Source organism: Larus michahellis, unplaced genomic scaffold (assembly GCF_964199755.1).
Source record: "Larus michahellis unplaced genomic scaffold, bLarMic1.1 SCAFFOLD_115, whole genome shotgun sequence".
NCBI classification, from domain to species: domain Eukaryota; kingdom Metazoa; phylum Chordata; class Aves; order Charadriiformes; family Laridae; genus Larus; species Larus michahellis.
Window position 1 is genome coordinate 282304 of NW_027435902.1, and position 20382 is coordinate 302685.

Sequence of the window (20382 nt, forward strand, 5' to 3'; positions counted from 1 at the left end):
CCATCCCGGGGCGGGGCTATGGGTACCTGCCCGGCAGGACCCCGTCATAGCTGTCCGCGCCGTTCGCCTGACTGGCGCCGGCCGGCTGAGGCGGCGCCGCGGGCGGGCGGGAGCAGGCGTTCCGGGAGGACGCCCCGCGGCCTGTGGGGGTGCCGGTGGCGGAGCTCAGCCCCGGGAGCTTCCCCTGGGAAACAGACCCTTTTCGTCCCTCATTAAAGGCGATTACTCTGATTGCGCTGTTAATTACCAACGTGGGGCACCGGCAGCCGTGATCCTTGCCGGGCGGCAATGCCATTTTGAGACTATACAAGAAATCTATAAATATATAATATTTATGTATATATATATATGTATGTGTAATATGTAGTCTATATATCTGTAATGCTGGCTGGCATAGAGCAGTTGAAAATGAGGTCTCTTGTTTTGTTTTGTTCGGGGTGGGTGTTTTTTTGGGGGGGTCTGGGTTATGGGTGTGAGGGGTTATGGAGTGGTGGTGGGGTTTTTTTTTTGGGGGGGGGTGTGTGTGTGTGTGTGTGTGTGTTATTTTTTTTTTTAATTAGAGCAAATACTTGTCCAGCCTGTCACAGTGTTGATCTTCCCGCAGGTAAAGGAGGTGGCAGGTTACAGCCATTAAGCGCTTGGCCTTCAGTACGTCTGCAGAGGACACGGAGTTGTGCGGGCGTGTGGGTCTGATGGAGGGCAGGAAGGCTCCACAGAAGGATCGGGCCAGGCTGGATGGATGGGCCCACGCCAATGGTGTGAGGGCCAACACAGCCAAGCACCGGGTCCTGCACTTGGGTCACACCGACCCCATGATTGCCTCAGGCCGGGGGCAGAGTGGCTGGAGAGCTGCCCGGCAGAAAAGGACCTGGGGGTGTTGGTCGACAGCTGGCTGAGTATGAGCCAGCAGCGCGGCCAGGTGGCCAAGAAGGCCAGCAGCATCCTGGCCTGTGTCAGCAATAGTGTGGCCAGCAGGACTGGGGCAGTGATGGTCCCCTTGTACTCGGCACTGGTGAGGCCCCACCTCGAGGGCTGTGTCCAGTTTTGGCCCCTCACGACTAGAGAGACATGGAGGTGCTGGAGCGTGTCCAGAGAAGGGCAACGGAGCTGGTGAGGGATCTGGAGCACAAGTCTGGTGAGGAGTGGCTGAGGGAGCTGGGGGTGTTCAGCCTGGAGAAAAGGAGGCTGAGGGGAGACCTTCTCGCTCTCTACAGCTCCCTGAAAGGAGGGGGTAGCCAGGGGGGTCGGTCTCTTCTCCCAAGGAACAGGCCATGGGACAAGAGGAAACGGCCTCAAGTTGCACCAGGGGAGGTTTAGGTTGGATATTAGGAAAATTTTCTTCACTAAAAGTGTTATCAAGCATTGGAACAGGCTGCCCAGGGCAGTGGTGGAGTCGCCATCCCTGGAGGGATTTAAAAGCCGGGCAGACATGGTGGTGAGGGACATGGGTTAGTGGTGGTTTTGGCAGTGTTGGGTTAATGGTTGGACTCAATGATCTTAAAGGTCCATTCGAACCGAGACAGTGCTATGATTCTGTGGTTCAGTAAGGCAAGCGGAACGCAAGCTGTGACAGGATGTCTACTGCCCAGAGTGGGGGTGACAGGGACCATGGTGGAGCAAGGGCGTTTTGGTGAGCAGCTGCAGAGGAAATCACAGAGGGGTTCAGGTGGGGAGGCACCTCTGGAAGCCACCTACTCCAGCAGACCACGTCCAGGTGGGCTCTGACTGTCTCCAAGGATGGAGACTCCACAGCCCATCTGGGCAACCTGTGCCAGGTTTTGACCCACCCTGGCAGTAAAAAAAAAAAAAAAAAAAAAAAAAAAAAAGCATGTTTCCTTGTGTTCCTAGTGGGATTTTGCATGTTTTAATTCATGCCTGTTGCCTCTTGCGCTGTGAGTGGGCTCCCTCCGCTTCCTTCCATCCCCTCAGGTGTTGATGCGCATTGACAGGATCCCCCCGAGCCTCCATGGCCCGAACCGTCCCAGGTCTCAGCCTCGTGCTCCAGACCCTCCGCCGTCACCACGGACTCTCTCCAGTACATCCAGGCCTTGGACACGGGGATCCCAGCGCCGGACACTGCACTCACCAGCAGCCAGCCATTTCCAGGAGGTCTGGGGAAGGTGCGTTCTGCCAGCGCTGAAAAAAGGGCCATCCATGGTAAAAAATCTCAGAAAAATTCCTCCTTCCCAGCTGTTCTTGCTGCAGATGTCGTTAAATACATTGTCCTGGTTTGAGGGACACAGGTCTAATTTCTCTTCTAACGCTTGGGAAAACTGCACTTTTACAAGACTCTAGTGTCTGAATTTTGAAAATATTTACTTTAGAGCCAGCTCTGGTGGGCAGGTTTCAAGGTCTCAGTGTTTTCGAGCTCACTGGGTGCGGGGATGAGGAGGAGTGAGACCCGGGCACTTGACCCAAGCTGCCAACAGGGTTATTTCATGCCGTGAACGTCACGTTCAATAAAAATTAGGAAATTTGCTGAGGAGTTCTCTTTTCCTTGATGGCTGCGATCCTGAGAACTCCTCGCCCCGGTGCCGGAGCCCAGAGCCCTTCCCTTCCTCCCAAAGCCGCAGCGCTGGCAGTGTCCAACATTTGCTGTCCCCTGCGGGGAGTGCACGGCTTCCTGATGATGGAACAGGCTGGGTACAAACCTTGTGTGTTTTATGTTGGTATCAGGATCAATACTGTTCTTTAGTGTCAGTTATCTAGTCTTAGCCTATTAAATCTGTTTATATTTCAGCCCTCGGGTTTCCTTGTTTTTTCCCCAGTTCTCCTTCCTGGGTGGGGAGGGGTCACCGTGTGACAGAATAATTGTCTAAATATATTGTCTAAATTGTGGGTTTCTCAAACTATAATACACATGTACTAATGGAAAGGAATAATAGGTTTAAATATACTGGATTTGAAATAAACGCGATGCCTGAGGAAAAGCTACGCACTTCCACTTGCCTCACCCTGACAGAGCACTGCCTTGCTCAGGAAGCGAGGTGGTGAGAGGGGCCGCGCTCCGGGAAGCCGGTATTCTCTTACTGGGCAGCATCTAAATCCTTGAGGAGAGAGGGCGGCAGCGCAGGGCTTCGGGGCGCTGAGCTGGGAGGGCTGTGGCGGAGAGCAGCAGGGCCGGAACGCGCCTCGGACACTGCACAACTCGCCTGAAATACAATTTAAACGATGGGGCAAGCAAAGCGAATAAAAGCAACCGCACCTCTCTGCTTAAAAGTAGTTGTGGTTTTTTTTTTTTATTAGAATGCAGCGATACCTGTTGGAAACAACATTTTGATCATCTAATTTTACAGTGGAAAAGCACTGCGTTGCGAGGTTCTCATTTCTTGCCGCTTATTGTATCTGGGGTAATACCCGAGCTTAGAACAGTGCCGTTATAACTGAACATAAGGCAGTTTCCTACAGGTTCTCCCACATGGGACCAGTTAAAATGAAAACACACTTAAAATTGAACGATCATACTTCTTTTTTCCTACGTTGATAAAAACACGTACCTGAATTTCTCAAGAGCTGTCCTTAACGTTCATCCACGAAGAAGAAATCTTGCTTAAGGCACAAGCAAACGGATGTTTTCTTCATAAACGCTACGGCCTTCTTGGAGGCACAGAGATAAATGCGTTAAAGGACAATTTCTGTCTGCCGGATTCAGAGGACTGAGATGGCTGAGTCACAGAAAAGCAGCCCTATTATACTGTATGTTTTGAAAACAAAAACTAGTTTCTGGACGCAGGTAAAAATACAGATAATCTGCAAGTAGTAATAACACCACTGTTTGAGAAAAATAACACCAATCTGTGTTGTAATTTATGAGACTGTACGTTTCTGAAAGGTCCATAAGTCAGTATATAGTCACTTCCAATTTTTTTAAAAGACGCAAGTTGCTAAAGGCCACAAACCCCCACTGTCAGCATATTTATTTTAGCAAGTGGTGAGTAGAGACCGTGTGCTGCAGCATGGCATTCCCGAGGAAGCAGAACCGCTTTTTTAGATTTCCCTGAGATTTATTAATTTGAAATCCGCCCAAACTCCAGGGCTAAAGGAGGGGGAGCAAAACTGTATCATTATAAACAATACAGAAACACCTAAAATCCAATTCCTTCACAGACCAAAAAAAGAGAAATTAAAAAAAAATCTGAATTTTGTGCACTTTTTTGATCGTATAAATTTTCCAGGGAAGGTGTTTACCTCTTCTCCCACCAAAAGCCAAAGATCTGAGTGAAAGAGAGTGAGTGGGGAAAGACGACCACCAATCACTTTGGAATTCAGAAACGTTTAGAAAACACCAAGTTTGCTAGTCAGGAGGCACGAAGTGAGGGAAGGGGCGGGGAGTACAGAAGTGCTGCTTAATTGCATACGCAACAGAAAGATTTCGAAGGAAAAGGCGTTTTTCCAGGCCTTTCTAATTGGACTGCACAAAAGTCTTCTTCCATGAGAACACAGGACTACAGCGGCGCCAGCCGTGCTTGAAACACATCTTTAAGCCTTGTATTTGCCAACGTGTTCACGAGCGATGATCATCCTTTGGATCTGAGCAGTTCCCTCATAAATCTGCAAAGTGGAATTAAAGTAACGATAGCTGATCATTTTTTAAGAAAATATTTTAACGGGTCTTCCTACGCTTGTAAGCCTTTGTAGCACTAATCCGATGTCGACTAGTGTGTGCAGAAAGACAGAGAAAACCGAAAAAAAATCCAGCGTGGCTTGAGTAATGACAGTGGGCTAATCCCAGAGGAGACATGGAGAGACAGTCATGCTCTCACACGCCCCCATCAAAGCTCAGGAAGGCTCTCAGGAAATTAACGGACACAGTGGGTGAAGAACAATGGGGAAAATGTCTTATCCGGGGAAGAAAATACCTAATTTAGGCTTTACAAAGGGGTTTGGTTCGTAAGGCGATGGGAGTAGCTGCAAGAATCCCTGCCAATTAAAGACGGGAAGTTTTCTGAATTGGAGAAGTTAAGTCACGAGGGCCTGTCCCAGCAGCCTGGATCTGCGGCCAGACAGACGCCCAGAGCACAGCCTGGACGTGTAAGAGTGTTACCAGTAAGCGCCGCAGCACAACTGTGTCACCCTGAGAAATACCAAATATACGGCAGAAAAGAACAGGTGGAAAACAAAGTTTCTTTACAGGAAACATACGGCCAAAAGCATTTACCGTCTGGAACTGGGCAGAAATATAGTGATGCGCAATCAAGAGACACGGATGAAATAATTGTAAAGACAAAAGCCTTTCCTGTATTCTTTTGGGAATGAAGGGGAGCAGAAAAACACCAAAAAAAAAAGTAATACTAAATCTGATTAATTTGAACAATCAAAACCAAAAAAGTCTATCTAGCCAGGCATTCATGACAGATCAGTGTAATGGAAACTCTAAGTAACTGGGATCCTGTAAAATGAGTTTCAGCTTTCAAATAAAACTTCTAACCCTCCCACCCTCTTTCTCTAGAAACATATGGAACCTCCCAGGAAAAAAAGCTCGATCATAACAAAGTTCAGTTGCTCATTCATTTCCTCGCTTGCAGGAGCGCAATTAGGGCTACGAACCTTTTGATTCCAAAACAGCAGTTTTCTATCCTAGAACAGAAAAATTCGCGGCCAGTGAGAATACTTTTCATTTTAAAGTCAGCTGTAAGAGAAACTTCAACCACCCAGAATCTCACGGATGGCAGCGGTTACAACCAACATTACAGAGCACAGGCCACATGCATTTCTTGATATCGTCTATTTTTATATGTTTTATCCGGTCACTAGTAATGTCAGAAAGAGGTGAAAAGATACAAAATTACCGGGTTTCCTGAACATAATTAAATTGCGTTTGCTGAATAAAGCACTGTAGCTTAGTATTTGCTAAGAGCAGAATTACGACATCGAATAATTTCCTGGTAATAAAACTGCAGAAAAAGATTTGGGGATTATGGGTGACTACGGGCTAAACATCAGTAAATATGAGCACATTTTGCTGTTGAGTTTTGTTGTTTGTTTTGTTTTTTTTTTTAAAAAAAAGGCGCAGCGCTCCGGGCTGTGTCACACCTCTGCTAATACGTGCAAGATAATTAATCCATGACACACAGCGCTGGTGATATCTTCACTGAAGTAATCTGCCCGGCTTATGACACCAGAGTTTCAGACAGAAGTGTTAAAGCACAGCAAGAAGCGATGACGAGAACGTACATAAACCACCTGCACTTACAGAACCCCCCAGCACGCATTGCTGTTTTCATCAGTGTTCTCTGCAGTGTTGTTTCCTAAGGGTCCAAAAGCTTTGGAACAAAGAGTGCAAGAATTTGAATCGAGTGCAAGAATTCTCGAGTCCGAGAATTTCCAAGAGTTACCACATCAGAAAAACAAACCCACACCACAAACTTTATTTATCTTGCGTGGGTCAAGTTATTGATCTAACGCAAAGAGTTTTGCATGAAAGAATTTGCCTGACTTGAACGCCCTTTCTTTAAATGGATTATTGCTCTCATCCATGAAACTTTTTTTATATACGTATATCATGATTGCAAGTAAGCAGCCATTAGTTTGTTTTATATAACACGGATGCATTACTATAAAGATGACGTTCTCTTGTTTACTTACCTGGTAGATTTTAGCATCTCTCATTAGTTTTTCTACAGGATATTCGGTATTAAATCCGTTCCCTCCAAAAATCTGCACTGCGTCTGTAGCCACTTGGTTGGCGACGTCTCCAGCGAAGGCCTTTGCAATGGAGGCGTAGTAGGTGTTCCTGCGACCAGCGTCCACCTCCCAGGCAGCTCGCTGGTAAGCCATGCGAGCCAGCTCCACCTTCATGGCCATTTCAGCAAGCATGAAAGACACTGCTTGGTGCTGCGGGTGATGGAATGCACTGGGTTAACACCGCCCGCTGAAAATTCCACGGCATCCGAGAAGAATACAGTCTTCTCAATTTCTTAGTTTGCAAATTTAACACGCTGGGGAGATTCGACTTGAGGAGTTGTACCGAATTTGGATCAGGCTCTCATAACTGTATGTTGAATTAGACTTTTAATTCTAAAATTCACGTAGTCACAGAGATCAAGTACTGAATTATGAAGTTGTGCTTTACTTTTTATGAGATCTGTATTTAGTTTGATGTTTATTGGTATTTCTTTCGGCCTGGTAAGCAGCGTGACCAGCGATGTATTCTATTAGTCTTAATACCGTTGAGTCTTGTTTCACGTACCTCAAGGAGGTTTTTTGCTTCCCTGAACTTCCCTGTGCATTAGCGTTGAAGAACTTAAGTATGGCCTGACAGTCCACGAGTTTCAGGGTTTGGGGCAGAGTTTGCTTTGTGATTTTACTATTGTCATTAATAAATTATTGAAGAATCCCAGGAGTTACTGCAAAGCTACATTTACTTAGATAGCACTGACCTATGCACTTGAAAACAAGCAATGGCAGAGATAATAAATCACACATACTAAATATCAAGGAATGACCTTGAAAATTCACTAGTAGTGCATCTGGTATGAAAACAGAGCTTTTCGATATATTCATTTTCATATATTTAACTTACTTCAACAATTGGTTTCCCAAAGGTTTTTCTCTCCAAAGCATATTTAGTAGCTTCATCGAGCGCTCTTTTTGCCAACCCAACAGCACCAGCTGCTACCTGAATTAAACACAGTACAGAGTGAAAATCAGAAATTCCTATCATATTTATGAAGTAACTTATTTCTGATACTTACAGGTGGTCTGGTCTTATCAAAAGCTCCCATTGCGATCTTGAAGCCAGCTCCTTCAGCTATTAACACGTTTTCTTTTGGCACTCTTACGTCTTCAAAGACAATACCCCTTGTATCAGAGCAGCGCTGACCCATGTTCATTTCCTGAAAAGGGAAGTTTACAGACGGGCAACTAAATTACATTCTTCCAAGGTACAACACGTTTTCATTCCTTAGTTTCCTCAAAGCATAAAGAAAGCTCCCCCCTCCCCCCCCCCCCCGTCAAACACTACATTTTTATCTAAAAATCACCACATACACACCAAATACTAGTTCTGCATTTACTGATCCGCATGCCCTTTATTTCTCAAAGCTGGGCAGTTTACTTTCTTCGTTTGTGAAATTAATTCTGTAGCTGTAATCACTCGTTTGTGTTTTTCTAGTTCAATTATATCCTTTTGAGATGAGAGAGGAAAAAGTAAAGAACCTAAAACGCAGGCAGTAGTAAAATGCAGCTGTACTACAAACACACAAATAAATAAATGAGATGTTCAAGGTTTCCGACTCCTTTCCTAATGTTCAATGTCCAATTTTCCCTGCTACCAAAAATAGTACTTTCTTCTTTCTTTCTCCTTCTTTTCTTTCTTTCTTCCTTCCTTCCTTCCTTTTCTTTCTTTCTTTCTTTCTTTCTTTCTTTCTTTCTTTCTTTCTTTCTTTCTTTCTTTCTTTCTTTCTTTCTTTCTTTCTTTCTTCCTTTCTTCCTTTCTTTCTTTCTTTCTTTCTTCCTTTCTTTCTTCCTTTCTTTCTTTCTTTTCTTTCCTTTCTTTCTTTCTTTCCCCCCTCAAACAAGAACTCGCCCCGTGTCTCAGAGGCCCGTTCCCTGAGCAGGAGAAGCTAACATTAAAGCACGCCATGTTTACGGTTAGTTGTCCACCTTGCTGCTTACACTTTCAAGGCTTGCTACTTCACTTTAATTGGCACTTGTCAATTAAGTGGGTGGCAAAGATTCTTTTGCAGCTCTGCAAAGTCATCTTACTTTAGACCACTCTGAGTAATTCCTTATCTGAACTAATGTAATTACTAAGTACGTCTCATGAATAGTTTCTGTGTGCTGTGGAAATGGAAAGATCATTGAGCACATGAAAACATTCGGTGGCTTAACAGGCTTTTTTCTTTGATGGCAATTTGATGCATTACGGATTTGGAAGTGAATAGTAATTCCTGGCTTGTCAAATCAGAGATCGCTGCTCACCTTTCTTCCAATTTGGATTCCAGGGGTATTTGCTTCCACAATGAATCCAGTAAAGGCTTTGCTTGCAGGAGCTTTTGGGTCTGGATCGGTACGAGCTAGCAAAAAATACCTAGTGGAAAACAAAGAAGAAGGGAGTCAGTTTATCCTCACAATTAACAAGCAGATACTTTTTTAGCTCGTATGTTAAATATTTTTATGTGCGTTTGTACCACATAATACATCTATCAGTAAGTTAACAACCCTTCTTTCTTGGACCTTCCAAAAATAAAGCGAAAGGGAGTGAGGGAGAGGAAGTGGCAGTGCACCTTTTACCACAAAAGTCAAGATTTAAAAAAATTACTTCAGATCAACGTGCAAAGGTTCTGCACCTTTTCCATGTAATCCAAGTCTTAATAATACGATCAGCTTCACAAATAGTACAAAAGAAACGCATTCACAGCACAGACGTGAAAATTGTTATTTAGGAAATACAGTATTGCATACAGAATGTTATGTTATCCTCTTGACTTCAAACATCATAATTTTATTCTTCTCAGTATAAGCTTTAAGTAAGTTTTTTTCTGTTAGAAGTTAAACAGTTGTAAATCACATTTATGGTGTTCAGTAAGATGAAAAGATAGCTGGTAGATTCTCTTTGATGGTTCTGCCTTAAACCAGGAAATAAATAACGAGAAAATTCAGCTTTATCCATAAATGTATAAAGTTTTTCCTCTTGAATTCGAAAGAATTTATGTGTTGGGGATGAGCACGATCTTATGTGAGACATGATGAAAGAGGTCGATATTGTAAAGCACGATCCATAGGCACCACAGCAAAATCTGGATTCTTTGACACTTGGAAAATATCTTTCCTTAAGAAAATGAAAGACAAACTCCCGGACTGTGGTGTTGCCTATCTTCACTAAAAGTGAGAGATGTTTCCAGTAGAATCAGAAGCAACTGGTCCGGGTCAGCACACTCACAAAGCAAGGTTGCTGGTAACATGAGCCTCTCGAGCACTTTGCGAGTTAACTCATACTGCTGCTGCCCTTCCCTGAAGAGAAAGCGGAATTGATTTTGTTTGATAGCAGCAAAATTTGAGAGGCATTTTTGAAGGGAGTCTTGTCATCGCTCAGTTTCCTTTTTAGGCACTGCACAGCACTTGGGACTGCTTTCTCATACCTTGTCCTGACAAAGTGGTCACTGATTAAAGCGCAGTGCGATGAAACATAACGAACGTTCAGATTTATAGCAGATCTTTAAAGAAACACCAGCATCTACCTTGGGTTGTGGGGGGGGAATGACACATGTCAGTATAGAACAGAATAACAGAAAGTGGAAGGTGAGCCAAAAGTCAACACACCAGTTTGCTTTCCCACCATTTGTGATCCACATCTTCTGGCCATTAATAACGTATTCATCTCCTTTCTTCTCAGCCTTTGTTTTTATCCCAGCCACATCAGAGCCTGCTCCGGGCTCTGTTACACAGTAAGCCTAAAAGAAAACAAAACACAAAATCTGGAGGAATAAAAATTCTCATTTTAAGCAACCACAAATTATTGCAGAATTACATGCACCAAACTGACCTGCAAAGGTTTTAAATTAACTGCACGGAGAACACCAAAATATGACAGCAAACAACCCCAACAGCTGTCTGAGCAAGAATCCAAACACGCTAAGGTTAATTTTCCTTATAAATCCATAATAATACTTAAAATTGTCTTTTACTTTAATGATGTACAGGGCCAGTCTGTACTTTTTAACAAGTCATCACTTCCTCATGCTTCGCAAACTCTGATAGAAAAGCTAAGGATCTCTAAAATCTGAAAATAAGAGCACAGGGTAACATTCTATGGTTACTGTGCGCTCCATTTTATGAGGCTTAGTTGTTCAGATTTTAACCCATTGCACGTGAATCTTTACTCCTTCCCGTGTAACAAGTACTGCTTAGGTAATATTTAAGGTTCGTAACTGCAGTTTAACGCCCATCTGAGTTGAGTGTGTGCTCATATAAGCCTTGCGTTTTTCTTAAACTCCTACACCTTCTCTTGAAAGGGAAATGAAAGGTATTAATTTTCAGTAAGTGACTTAGGATAGTTTTCCAGGTAACATCTTCCATTTGCTTATTGAATATATCTAGTTCAATATTCCTTGTCTTTCAGTAAATACCACTGTTAATTTACAAACTAAAACAGGCTAAGTTGTGAGTAGGTATCAGTATTTTAAACAAACAAACCAACCAACCTGATTAATATGATTTAGGAACATTCCACAGTGTTCCTAAGCTATACTTACACACATCATTGGCTCCTCTGTCATTCTTCCTAAGTATTTCTTCTGCTGCTGCTCATTTCCCGCAATGATTACTGGCATTTGCTGCAAGAAAATGGACCATTAATTCACCTTTTCAAAGGGCACTGCTTCTAGTTTAGAGGAGGTAAGAAAAGACAGAACTCACCCCGAGGGAGTTCGCCTCGATGGCCGTTTGGACGCCCGTACATCCATAGGCTAACTCTTCCGTAATAAGGCAGGCTTCAAAACTGCCGAGGCCAAGGCCACCTACAGTTGAAATATTTGACTAAAATTAGTTAAAAGTGGAACTTGGGCCCCTGGCTCAGGCTGCCCAGAGAAGCTGTGGCTGCCCCATCCCTGGAGGGGTTCAAGGCCAGGTTGGACGGGGCTTGGAGCAACCTGGTCTGGTGGGAGGTGTCCCTGCCCAGGGCAGGGGGTGTCACTGGATGGTCTTTAAGGTCCCTTCCGACCCAAACCATTCTCAACCCACCCCAACCCACTGATACCATTATGGTATCAGTGATTTACAAAATTTACTTATCAAAAACACATTCCCCCACGTCCATTTAATTGAGCACGGTGTTCGCTTAGGCCTTCCCATCCAAGCTTTCTAAATGAAGTTTCGTCAGATTAGTTAACAGGTGACTTTGGAAGGACAGCTCGCCGTGCCAGGCTGCTTGCCTTCTTGCTGTGGGCCACGTTGCACTGAACAGCAAGAATGTACCACTGGAATCTTTTGACTACTTTACATCTGAGAATTTTTTTAAGAGTTCTTATGAAGCAGAGAAAGGGCCACAGGGGCTACCACAGCGCTTAGAAATAAAAACCCAAAGCATCTGTATTGGTCAGAAAACCAACCCAGTGGTCTGTTTCTGACACAAGCCAACACTTTGGGAAGTGCATAAAAATACAGTAACACTACAGCAATACTCCCTCAAAATATTTTCCCCAGCCTTCAGGTGACTTCCTCAGCCAAAAGGATCTTCGGTGTCTTTGTCAGCTAACCCCTGATAGACACTTCTGTGAATTTGCCCAGTCTCTTTTTGAACCTGTGTACAATTTTAGCATCGGTATCATCCAGGGGTAATGAGTTTCCCAAATTAACCCTGCATTGAGCGTAAAACCATCTCCTTTCGTTTATCCTGAGCCTGCTGCCTTCGTTTGCTGCCTTCTGGTTGTGTGAAGGGGACAACGAGCCATGGATCCCTCTTCACGCACTCCATGACACTGGCGTTTCAGGTGTTTCTCACACAGAAGCTGTTCTCTGTCTTTTATCATCTTTGTCATCTGTTTAGGAACCTTCTCCACTCCCACAACACCCTTTTGGGGTGGAAGGATCAACACATTAAAGAGGCAAGAGCAGTCTGGATTCAAGCAGCAGCAGAATTATGGCTTCTGCTTTTTTTTTGTCATTCCCTCCTTAATTTCTGACCTTACAGTTACGGTTTTGACCACTTCTGGGCATCATGCTGACATCTTCAACAAACTATATATTATAACCCCAAAAATATCTTCTTTTTATTTGGTTTTTTTTTTTTAGAGGTAGTAACTTGTTCAGAAGACACTGTTTTATTTAGGAAGTTTGGATTGCTTCTTTCCTTCCTTGTGTGCATCATTTTTCCTATTTTGAATTTCCATCTGCCATTTTAACAGTCACCTGGTTTCACAACCTTCTCTACAGCTCTTTGCACCAGCCTCACCTTTCCTATACTGAATAATTTAGGATCATCAGTAAACTCTGTGGCCTCACTATTGATGTCCTTTTCCAGATTATTTCTAGATATTCCAAATAGCACAAGCACCAACAAGACCATGCCGCTGATTTTTCTGCTGTGAAACCTGATGATTTTTCAAATTCATTTTGGAAGTTCCAGCATTTTTATACCAAGCAGGCAGCTCCTGTTCACACACTTATTAGCTACTTCAGAGAACCCTAATTATTTTTTGTGCCATGACTTCCTTTTACAAAAACCCTTTGTTTGTGTATGTCCACTCTAGCTTTACTTCACCTTATGTGTTCGTTATTTACACGGTGTATCAGGCTCATTGGTATTTTCCCAGCTCTCCCTCGGGAGAGCCTGTAAATGGTGTCCAATTTGTCACTTTTAAGTTTTAATTTAATAACGGAGCGATTACACATTGCAATAATCCAGCTATTTCAGCCGTGAGTTTCCCTAGAATTTGTGATAGAGTAAATGTCATCATCACAATTGCTCCTTTCATCTCTTTGTGCCTTAGCCTCATTAATTACATTTTTGATACAAGTTATACACTCTGATGAGTCTTCAAAAAAAAAAATAGGGTCTGCTATGGACATTTCCACAAATTCTTTTTCACACAATACAGATGCAATAAAGAAAATCTAAAAATTTTAACATTTTTTACCCTGGTCAGTCACATACCCAAGCACTGCCAAAGCACAGCTGTACCTCATGTCACCGAAACTGGAAAACTGTCCTTCTGGAAAAAACTCTTAAATTGCTGCAGCCTGCGTCAGAGACTAGATCAAAATACGACTTTCCAATTTCTCTGCCTCCGCAGCTGAGGCGGTGCACCAGGGGAACATCAGTCAGTTGTAATTGTGGTAGAAAAACTGGTTGTAAGTTACTAAATCGTGATCTGTCTAATTTGTTGCCGGATTACATCCACCCCTAATAACATTTGTATGTGTCAACCCGCCTACTGATTAAATTTACAGTGCTCAAGCATGCAACTCTTCATTTTATACAGAACGCATAATTACACATATAAAAATCCTCCAAGGCCTTTTCTTTGTTTCATTTTACAGATTAAAAAGAATGTTTACTTACCACAGCTTTCTGGTATGTGTGAATTTATAAGACCGAGTTCCCAGGCCCGTTTTATGAGCGGAAGAGGATACTGAAATAGAGAGGGAATGTCACTGCCTGATTCATCGCAGTTGATGTTTTAAATTTTACACAGGTTAAGATAAAAATCTATTTTTCCTCTACTCTATGGTAAATTTACCTCTCCAGTTTTGTCATACTGTGCAGCAACAGGAATAATTTCCTCCAAAGCAAATTTACGAGCAGTAGCTTGGAACTCTTTCTGTTCATCAGTAAGTTCTATTAAAAAAAGAAAAGTAAAAAATAAAGTCACAAATTCTGTACTCTCTGCCAGTTGTCAGACTGTGAGAAAAGAAAAAAAAACACGACAAGTCTCAGGTCCTTCCAGGACAATTCAAACTGTGAGGACCCACCGTCCTGGGCCTCTCCAGAAACCAGAGAAGCTCAGCTTCCTCCTTCATCTGGAGAAAACCTCCACTCATCTCTAACGAACATGTACAGTGCACTTAATTACTTCTGACGCAATTATTCACAAAATACTGAAAATGCAGAAGGACGTACCATGTACCATAAAATGCAGTACCAACAGAAATGAGAAGCTGGCTGTGCTAATTGAATGAAGGAGACGGAGGCAGATAAATGTTCCTTATTTGACAATTCTGGCTACCCAGTTCCAAACATCTACCTGCTGACCCACTAAATTCACTTTTACATACATAATACACCAAGATGAGGATGAATTCTTTACAATCAAGTTCAACTAAGGCTACATACAGTTATTTTAACGTTTTAAAAGCCAGCATGAGATAATTATGCAAAGCTAAGGCAACTTTGGCAATGAAAAAAGCTCAAGACAGATGTTAGTTTAAAAAGGAAGAAAATCTCATAAATATCACACGCATACCTGGAGAAAAACATAATTTTGGTTTGCGAACACTTTTAAAAAAAAGAATAGAAATCTATTCAGAATAAACACCTTCATTGTAAATTCATACCAAACGGCAATACAGTTGTTTTGGTTTTTTCCTAACACTGCAATTTGTCCTTAAGCATTGTACTTCTTGTAAAAACTGCAGTACTTACCAAAGCTAAAGCCAGCTCCAGGTTTGCTTATGTGTACGTTTTGAGCAGGTTTACTAGAACGTGCTCTCCATCCGTGGCCTGCAATGGTTCGGAGCATCTGCTAAAGAGAAAGAGAAGATGAGGTGTAAGATCTTTGCAGCTCAAGTCTCCTAAAGCCACTAGCCCGGCTGCAGCACAACTGCAGAACGAAGCATGAAGAACACGGGCAATGACAAGTATCAACACAGCGAAAAAGAAGTATTTTCAGAAAATACCGAAAACATCTATAAAGCTAAAAGGTGAAGAAATGCAGGAAGACCACTGCTAGGCGTAGAAGCTCTGAATACTGAAGAGGTAAGTGAGTGTATTAATGGTTCAGGATTGTATTTTCCAGTAGGCAATGTATTACTCATCTGGAGTTTTCCCAAGCCACAGCCATTACAAAATGGTACGTTGCTTTCTCACCTAAGTTTTACCTTCTTGCCTCAGCTTTCTTACCTAACTGTTACCACCACTACATAGAAAAAAACAAACCAATCAAACAATACCCACAAACACCTAGAGAGACCTCAGTCCTCCCAACTTTTCATACCTTATTTTACCTGGAAACAGACAAGAAGATAAGGTTGAGGAAAAGCCAGGTAATTGTAATAACTTTTTTTTTTTTAATTAAGGATGACCCAGTCCCATATAACTTTGTCACCAAAAAGTTTTGTCTAAACTAGCAAAAGTCCTAAATTCAATATAATGCTAAAGGTGACACCCTACAAGAAAGAAGCTGCCAAATTCATGCTAGAAAACCCAAGTCGATGATGGTTTTCGTACCTGAGTGATGGGCAACACTGACGGTTACTCTGAAAACACCCAACACTGTCCCCAACAAATAGAAATACGGATTGGAGAGGGGGGTTCATACCTGGAGGTGGCACAAAGGGGTGACAAAGGACCACAGTTCACAACATGTAGGGATTTGGGCAACGACCTGCCCGCTCTGCCAACCTCCCTGTCGTTGGGTGGATTCAGCGACAAGTCCCCAGTGGCCAATGTCGCCGGTGGCCATGCTCAAAGCCAACTCCTCGCGCGTTACACCAGCTCTGCCACCCTTGGAAATGCGGCCGCGGCGCGATGGTTAGTGGGGGCTGAACTCCAACCACTGATGCCCAAAGCATCACCCTTGGTCTGTGAGGGACCGGCTGCCGTCAGGTGGAGCTGCCTTCTCTGACCTCCAGCATCACTGTGACGCTTTGGGAAGCATCTGCGTCCCACCGGGGGACATGGCAAGGCTGCCCGAGGGAAGGAATCTTAGAATCATAGCATTGTCTAGGTTGGAAGGGTCCTTTAAGATCATTGAGTCCAACCATTAACCCAACACTGCCAAAACCACCACTAACCCATGTCCCTCACCACCACGTCTGCCCGGATTTTAAATCCCTCCAGGGATGGCAACTCCACCACTGCCCTGGGCAGCCTGTTCCAATGCTTGATAATCCTTTCAGTGGAGAAATTTTCCCCAATATCCATCCTAAACCTCCCCTGGTGCAACTTGAGGCCGTTTCCTCTTGTCCCATGGCCTGTTCCTTGGGAGAAGAGACCGACCCCCCTGGCTACCCCCTCCTTTCAGGGAGCTGTAGAGAGCGAGAAGGTCTCCCCTCAGCCTCCTTTTCTCCAGGCTGAACACCCCCAGCTCCCTCAGCCACTCCTCACCAGACTTGTGCTCCAGATCCCTCACCAGCTCCGTTGCCCTTCTCTGGACACGCTCCAGCACCTCAATGTCTCTCTAGTCGTGATGGGCCAAAACTGGACACAGCCCTCGAGGTGGGGCCTCACCAGTGCCTAGTACAAGGGGACCATCACTGCCCCAGTCCTGCTGGCCACACTATTGCTGACACAGGCCAGGATGCTGCTGGCCTTCTTGGCCACCTGGCCACGCTGCTGGCTCATACTCAGACAGCTGTTGACCAACACCCCCAGGTCCTTTTCTGCCGGGCAGCTCTCCAGCCACTCTGCCCCCGGCCTGAGGCAATCATGGGGTCGATGTGACCCAAGTGCAGGACCCAGCGCTTGGCCGCGTTGAAGGACACAGCTGCTGCCCAAGGGAAGGACATGGCTGCCTGAGGGAAGGATGGACACGGCTGCCCAAGGGAAGGACGCAACTGCCCAAGGGAAGGATGGACATGGTTGCGCGGGGGAAGGATGGACACAGTTTCCCAAGGGAAGGACACAGCTGCGTGAGGGAAGGAGGGACACGGCTGTCTGAGGGAATCACAGAATCACAGAATTGTAGGGGCTGGAAGGGCCCTCTGGAGATCATCTAGTCCAACCCCCATGCTAGAGTAGGGTCACCTTAGAGCAGGTCGCACAGGAATGCGTCCAGGCGGGGTTGGAATGTCTCCAGAGACAGACACTCCACCACCTCCCTGGGCAGCCTGTGCCAGGGCTCTGCCACCCTCAAAGTCAAGAAGTTCCTCCTCATGTTTAGGTGGAACTTCCTATGCTTAAGTTTGTGCCTGTCCCCGGGCACCACTGAAAAGAGCCTGGCCCCATCCTCCTCACACCCACCCTTTCAGTATTTATAAGCGTTGATAAGATCCCCCCTCAGCCGTCTTTTTTCCAGACTGAAGAGACCCAAATCCCTCAGCCTTTCTTCATAAGAGAGGTGTTCCAGTCCCTTCATCACCTTGGTAGCCCTTTGCTGTCCCCTCTCCAGCAGTTCCCTGTCCTTCTTGAACCGGGGAGCCCAGAACTGGACACAGTACTCCAGATGCGGCCTCACCAAGGCAGAGTAGAGGGGGAGGATGACCTCCCTCCACCTGCTGGCCACACTCTTCTTGATGCATCCCAGGATGCCATTGGTCTTTTTGGCCACAAGGTCCCATTGCCGGCTCATGGTCATCCTGTTGTCCCCCAGGACTCCCAGGTCTCTTTCCACCAAGCTGCTCTCCAGCAGGTCAGCCCCCAACCTGTCCTGGTGCACGGGGTTATTCCTCCCCAGGTGCAGCACCCTACGCTTGCCCTGGTTGAATTTCATAAGGTTCCTCTCTGCCCAACTCTCCAGCCTGTCCAGGTCTCTCTGGATGGCGGCACAGCCTTCCGGTGTGTCAGCCACCCCTCCCAGCTTTGTGTCATTGGCAAACTTGCTGAGTCTGTCCCTTCATCCAGGTCATTGATGAATGTATTGAACTGACCCCTGGGGAACACCACTCGTCACTGACCTCCAACTGGACTCTGCGCCCCTAATCACAACCCTCTGAGCTCTGTCTTTCAACCAGTTTTCAATCCACCCCAGTGTCCAGCCACCTAACCCACACTTTCTAAGCTTCCCTGTGAGGATGCTGTGGGAGACCATGTTGAAAGAGGGAAGGAGGGACATGGCTGTCTGAGGGAAGGATGGACACGGTTGCCCAAGGGAAGGACACGGCTGTCTGAAGGAAGGAGGGACATGGCTGTCTGAGGGATGGAGGGACACGGTTGCCCGAGGGAAGGACATGTCTGCCCGAGGGAAGAAAATGGCTGCTTGAGAGAAGGATGGACACAGCTGCTGCCCGGGGAAAGGAGGGACGTGGCTGTCTGAGGGAAGGATGGACGCGTCTGCCAGAGGGAAGGAGGGACACGGCTACCCGGGGGACGGAGGGACAGACACGGCTGCCTGAAGGAAGGAAGGAGGGACATGGCTGCCTGAAGGAAAGAAGAAGGGACACAGCTGTCTGAGGGAAGGAGGGACGGACACGGCTGTCTGAGGGGAGCAAACGGCTGCCCCGGGGAAGGAGGGACATGGCTGTCTGAGGGGAGCAAACGGCTGCCCCGGGGAAGGAGAGACGGACGCGGCTGTCTGGGGGAAGGAGGGACGGCTGCCCAGCCGCCCCGTCCCAGCGCCCTTCACCCTTCCCCCAGTTCAGGAGCCGGGCGGGGAGCCGGGGGCGGGCGGGCGCGCAGCGGGGGCTGCCCGAGCCGTGAGCCGCCCTGCTGCCCGGGGCGGGGAGGTCACCCACAACTTCTTACGGCAGGAACGCTCTTAATTCCTAGGGGGAGGGTTAGTACTTCAGCAAACAGCTTTCACGGACGGCGTATCAAAGCATGCCACCGGCGGCGCAGCCGAGTACGCCTCGGAGGCCGTGAGGGGAGGCAGGGTGCCCGCGAGGCCGATGGCGGACTGGGAGCCCGCGGGGCCGATGGGGGCTGGCAGCGCCCGCCCGGCTCCCCCCCCGGCTCTTCACCCTCCAGCGTTCCCCGTTCCCCCCCTCCCTCGGGCCGCTCACCCGGCTGGCTGCAAACGCCGACATCTTGGGGAGGGCTCGCGGCAGTGCCGGGCCGCGGAGGCGGGGCCGAGGGGGGCCGGGCCTGCCCGCCCCGGCCCGGGCGGGTCCGGACCCCGCAGGCCCGAGGGGCCTTTGCGCCTTCCATTTCCCCACCCGCAGCCGCTCACGCTGGTAACATCTTTATTTTTATTTTTTTTTGTTTTAAAACGTGAGGTTTCATGGCGGTCTGAGGCACCGCCGGGAGGTGTGCGGGGGGGGGGGGGAGACGGGGCTGTAAAACGCTCCCGGCTCCGGCTGCACCCAAAATCATCAGTCTTGCAAATTATCTGCCCTTTTTTTTTTTTTTGTATTATTAAAATTAAGTGGATTAAAGCGGTGTTACTTCAAGCTTTATTAAAATAACGCTTTGGAGAGAAATTTGATTTCTCTATGAGCAACCTCCTTTGGTACGAGATTTTTAACCGAATTACTGAGACGTGAAGCCCCTTTCTCTGAAAGCTGGGTTTTGGGGCAGCGTTTTAATTTTGCATGACGGTTCCAGGTAAGGTGTGCCAAGTATTTTTAGTTGCGTTGTTGCCTGGGTGTGTTGGGTTCTGGGTTGCTGGGTTTGTTGCCGACGGCTGTAACTGTTGATTTTGTACCTACCACAGCAGAAAGGCGTTAGGAGGAAGCTGGCCATGTAAGAGTTATTTTTTGGCACACTTATCAGGAGATTAAAAAGAAGCTGATGGTAATCTCGTACAGGCTTTGTACTGACGTGACTCCGGGCATTTACTGACTGTAGTAAGTACTGATTTTTCACTCCATTACCAGTGGATTTTTTTTCTCCCTGTACTTTGAGAGCAGTTGAGTAAAAGGGGATTTGTAACTTTGTTATTAAAATATTTAATGAAGATTTTCATGTGTTCTTCTAGCTTTAAATGGAGTCTCAAGGACACGGAATTGTGTGGCTTTGGGGCTTTTAAATATCATCTCTCAAGCCTGCGTTCTGTGTGGCATCTTACATGGTGGTTCTCCATAGGTCGTTCTTCTGACTATGGTGTGGTACTCCTGAGCAGACCACTT

General features: G+C 46.0%; 1 protein-coding gene across 7 annotated transcripts; it reads right to left on the bottom strand.

Annotated features, from left to right (window-relative positions):
* Positions 1-514: 514 nt before the first annotated feature.
* On the bottom strand, positions 515-19410 carry LOC141736754 (medium-chain specific acyl-CoA dehydrogenase, mitochondrial-like). 7 transcript variants are annotated; one of them, XR_012585057.1, is made up of 15 exons: positions 19318-19387; positions 15083-15182; positions 14181-14278; positions 14003-14072; positions 11359-11459; positions 11196-11276; positions 10264-10394; positions 8923-9031; positions 7695-7835; positions 7523-7618; positions 6586-6834; positions 6194-6263; positions 5548-5577; positions 3498-4551; positions 515-3152 (listed from the first exon to the last, which is right to left on the bottom strand). XR_012585057.1 is itself a non-coding variant. In XM_074571321.1 (13 exons), the coding sequence occupies exons 1-13, from the start codon at positions 19339-19341 to the stop codon at positions 4480-4482; spliced, it is 1302 nt and encodes a 433-aa protein (XP_074427422.1). In that variant the 5' UTR covers positions 19342-19387; the 3' UTR covers positions 3214-4479. The 7 variants fall into 7 exon arrangements, 4 of the variants coding, with proteins under 4 accessions (XP_074427422.1, XP_074427423.1, XP_074427424.1 ...); XR_012585056.1 differs by lacking the exon at positions 515-3152 and having other exon boundaries at positions 3214-4551; XR_012585055.1 differs by lacking the exons at positions 5548-5577; positions 6194-6263.
* Positions 19411-20382: the final 972 nt, after the last annotated feature.

What these genes read in the sequence shown, in the direction of transcription:
- LOC141736754 (XM_074571321.1), bottom strand. Translation starts at nt 19,341, where the DNA reads ATGTCGGCGTTTGCAGCCAGCCGG. An exon ending in AATGGTGGGAAAGCAAACTG is followed by an intron (nt 9,032 to 10,263) that starts GTGTGTTGACTT and finishes GTTTTCCACTAG; the next exon opens with GTATTTTTTGCTAGCTCGTA. An exon ending in GAATCCAAATTGGAAGAAAG is followed by an intron (nt 7,836 to 8,922) that starts GTGAGCAGCGAT and finishes TTCCCTTTTCAG; the next exon opens with GAAATGAACATGGGTCAGCG.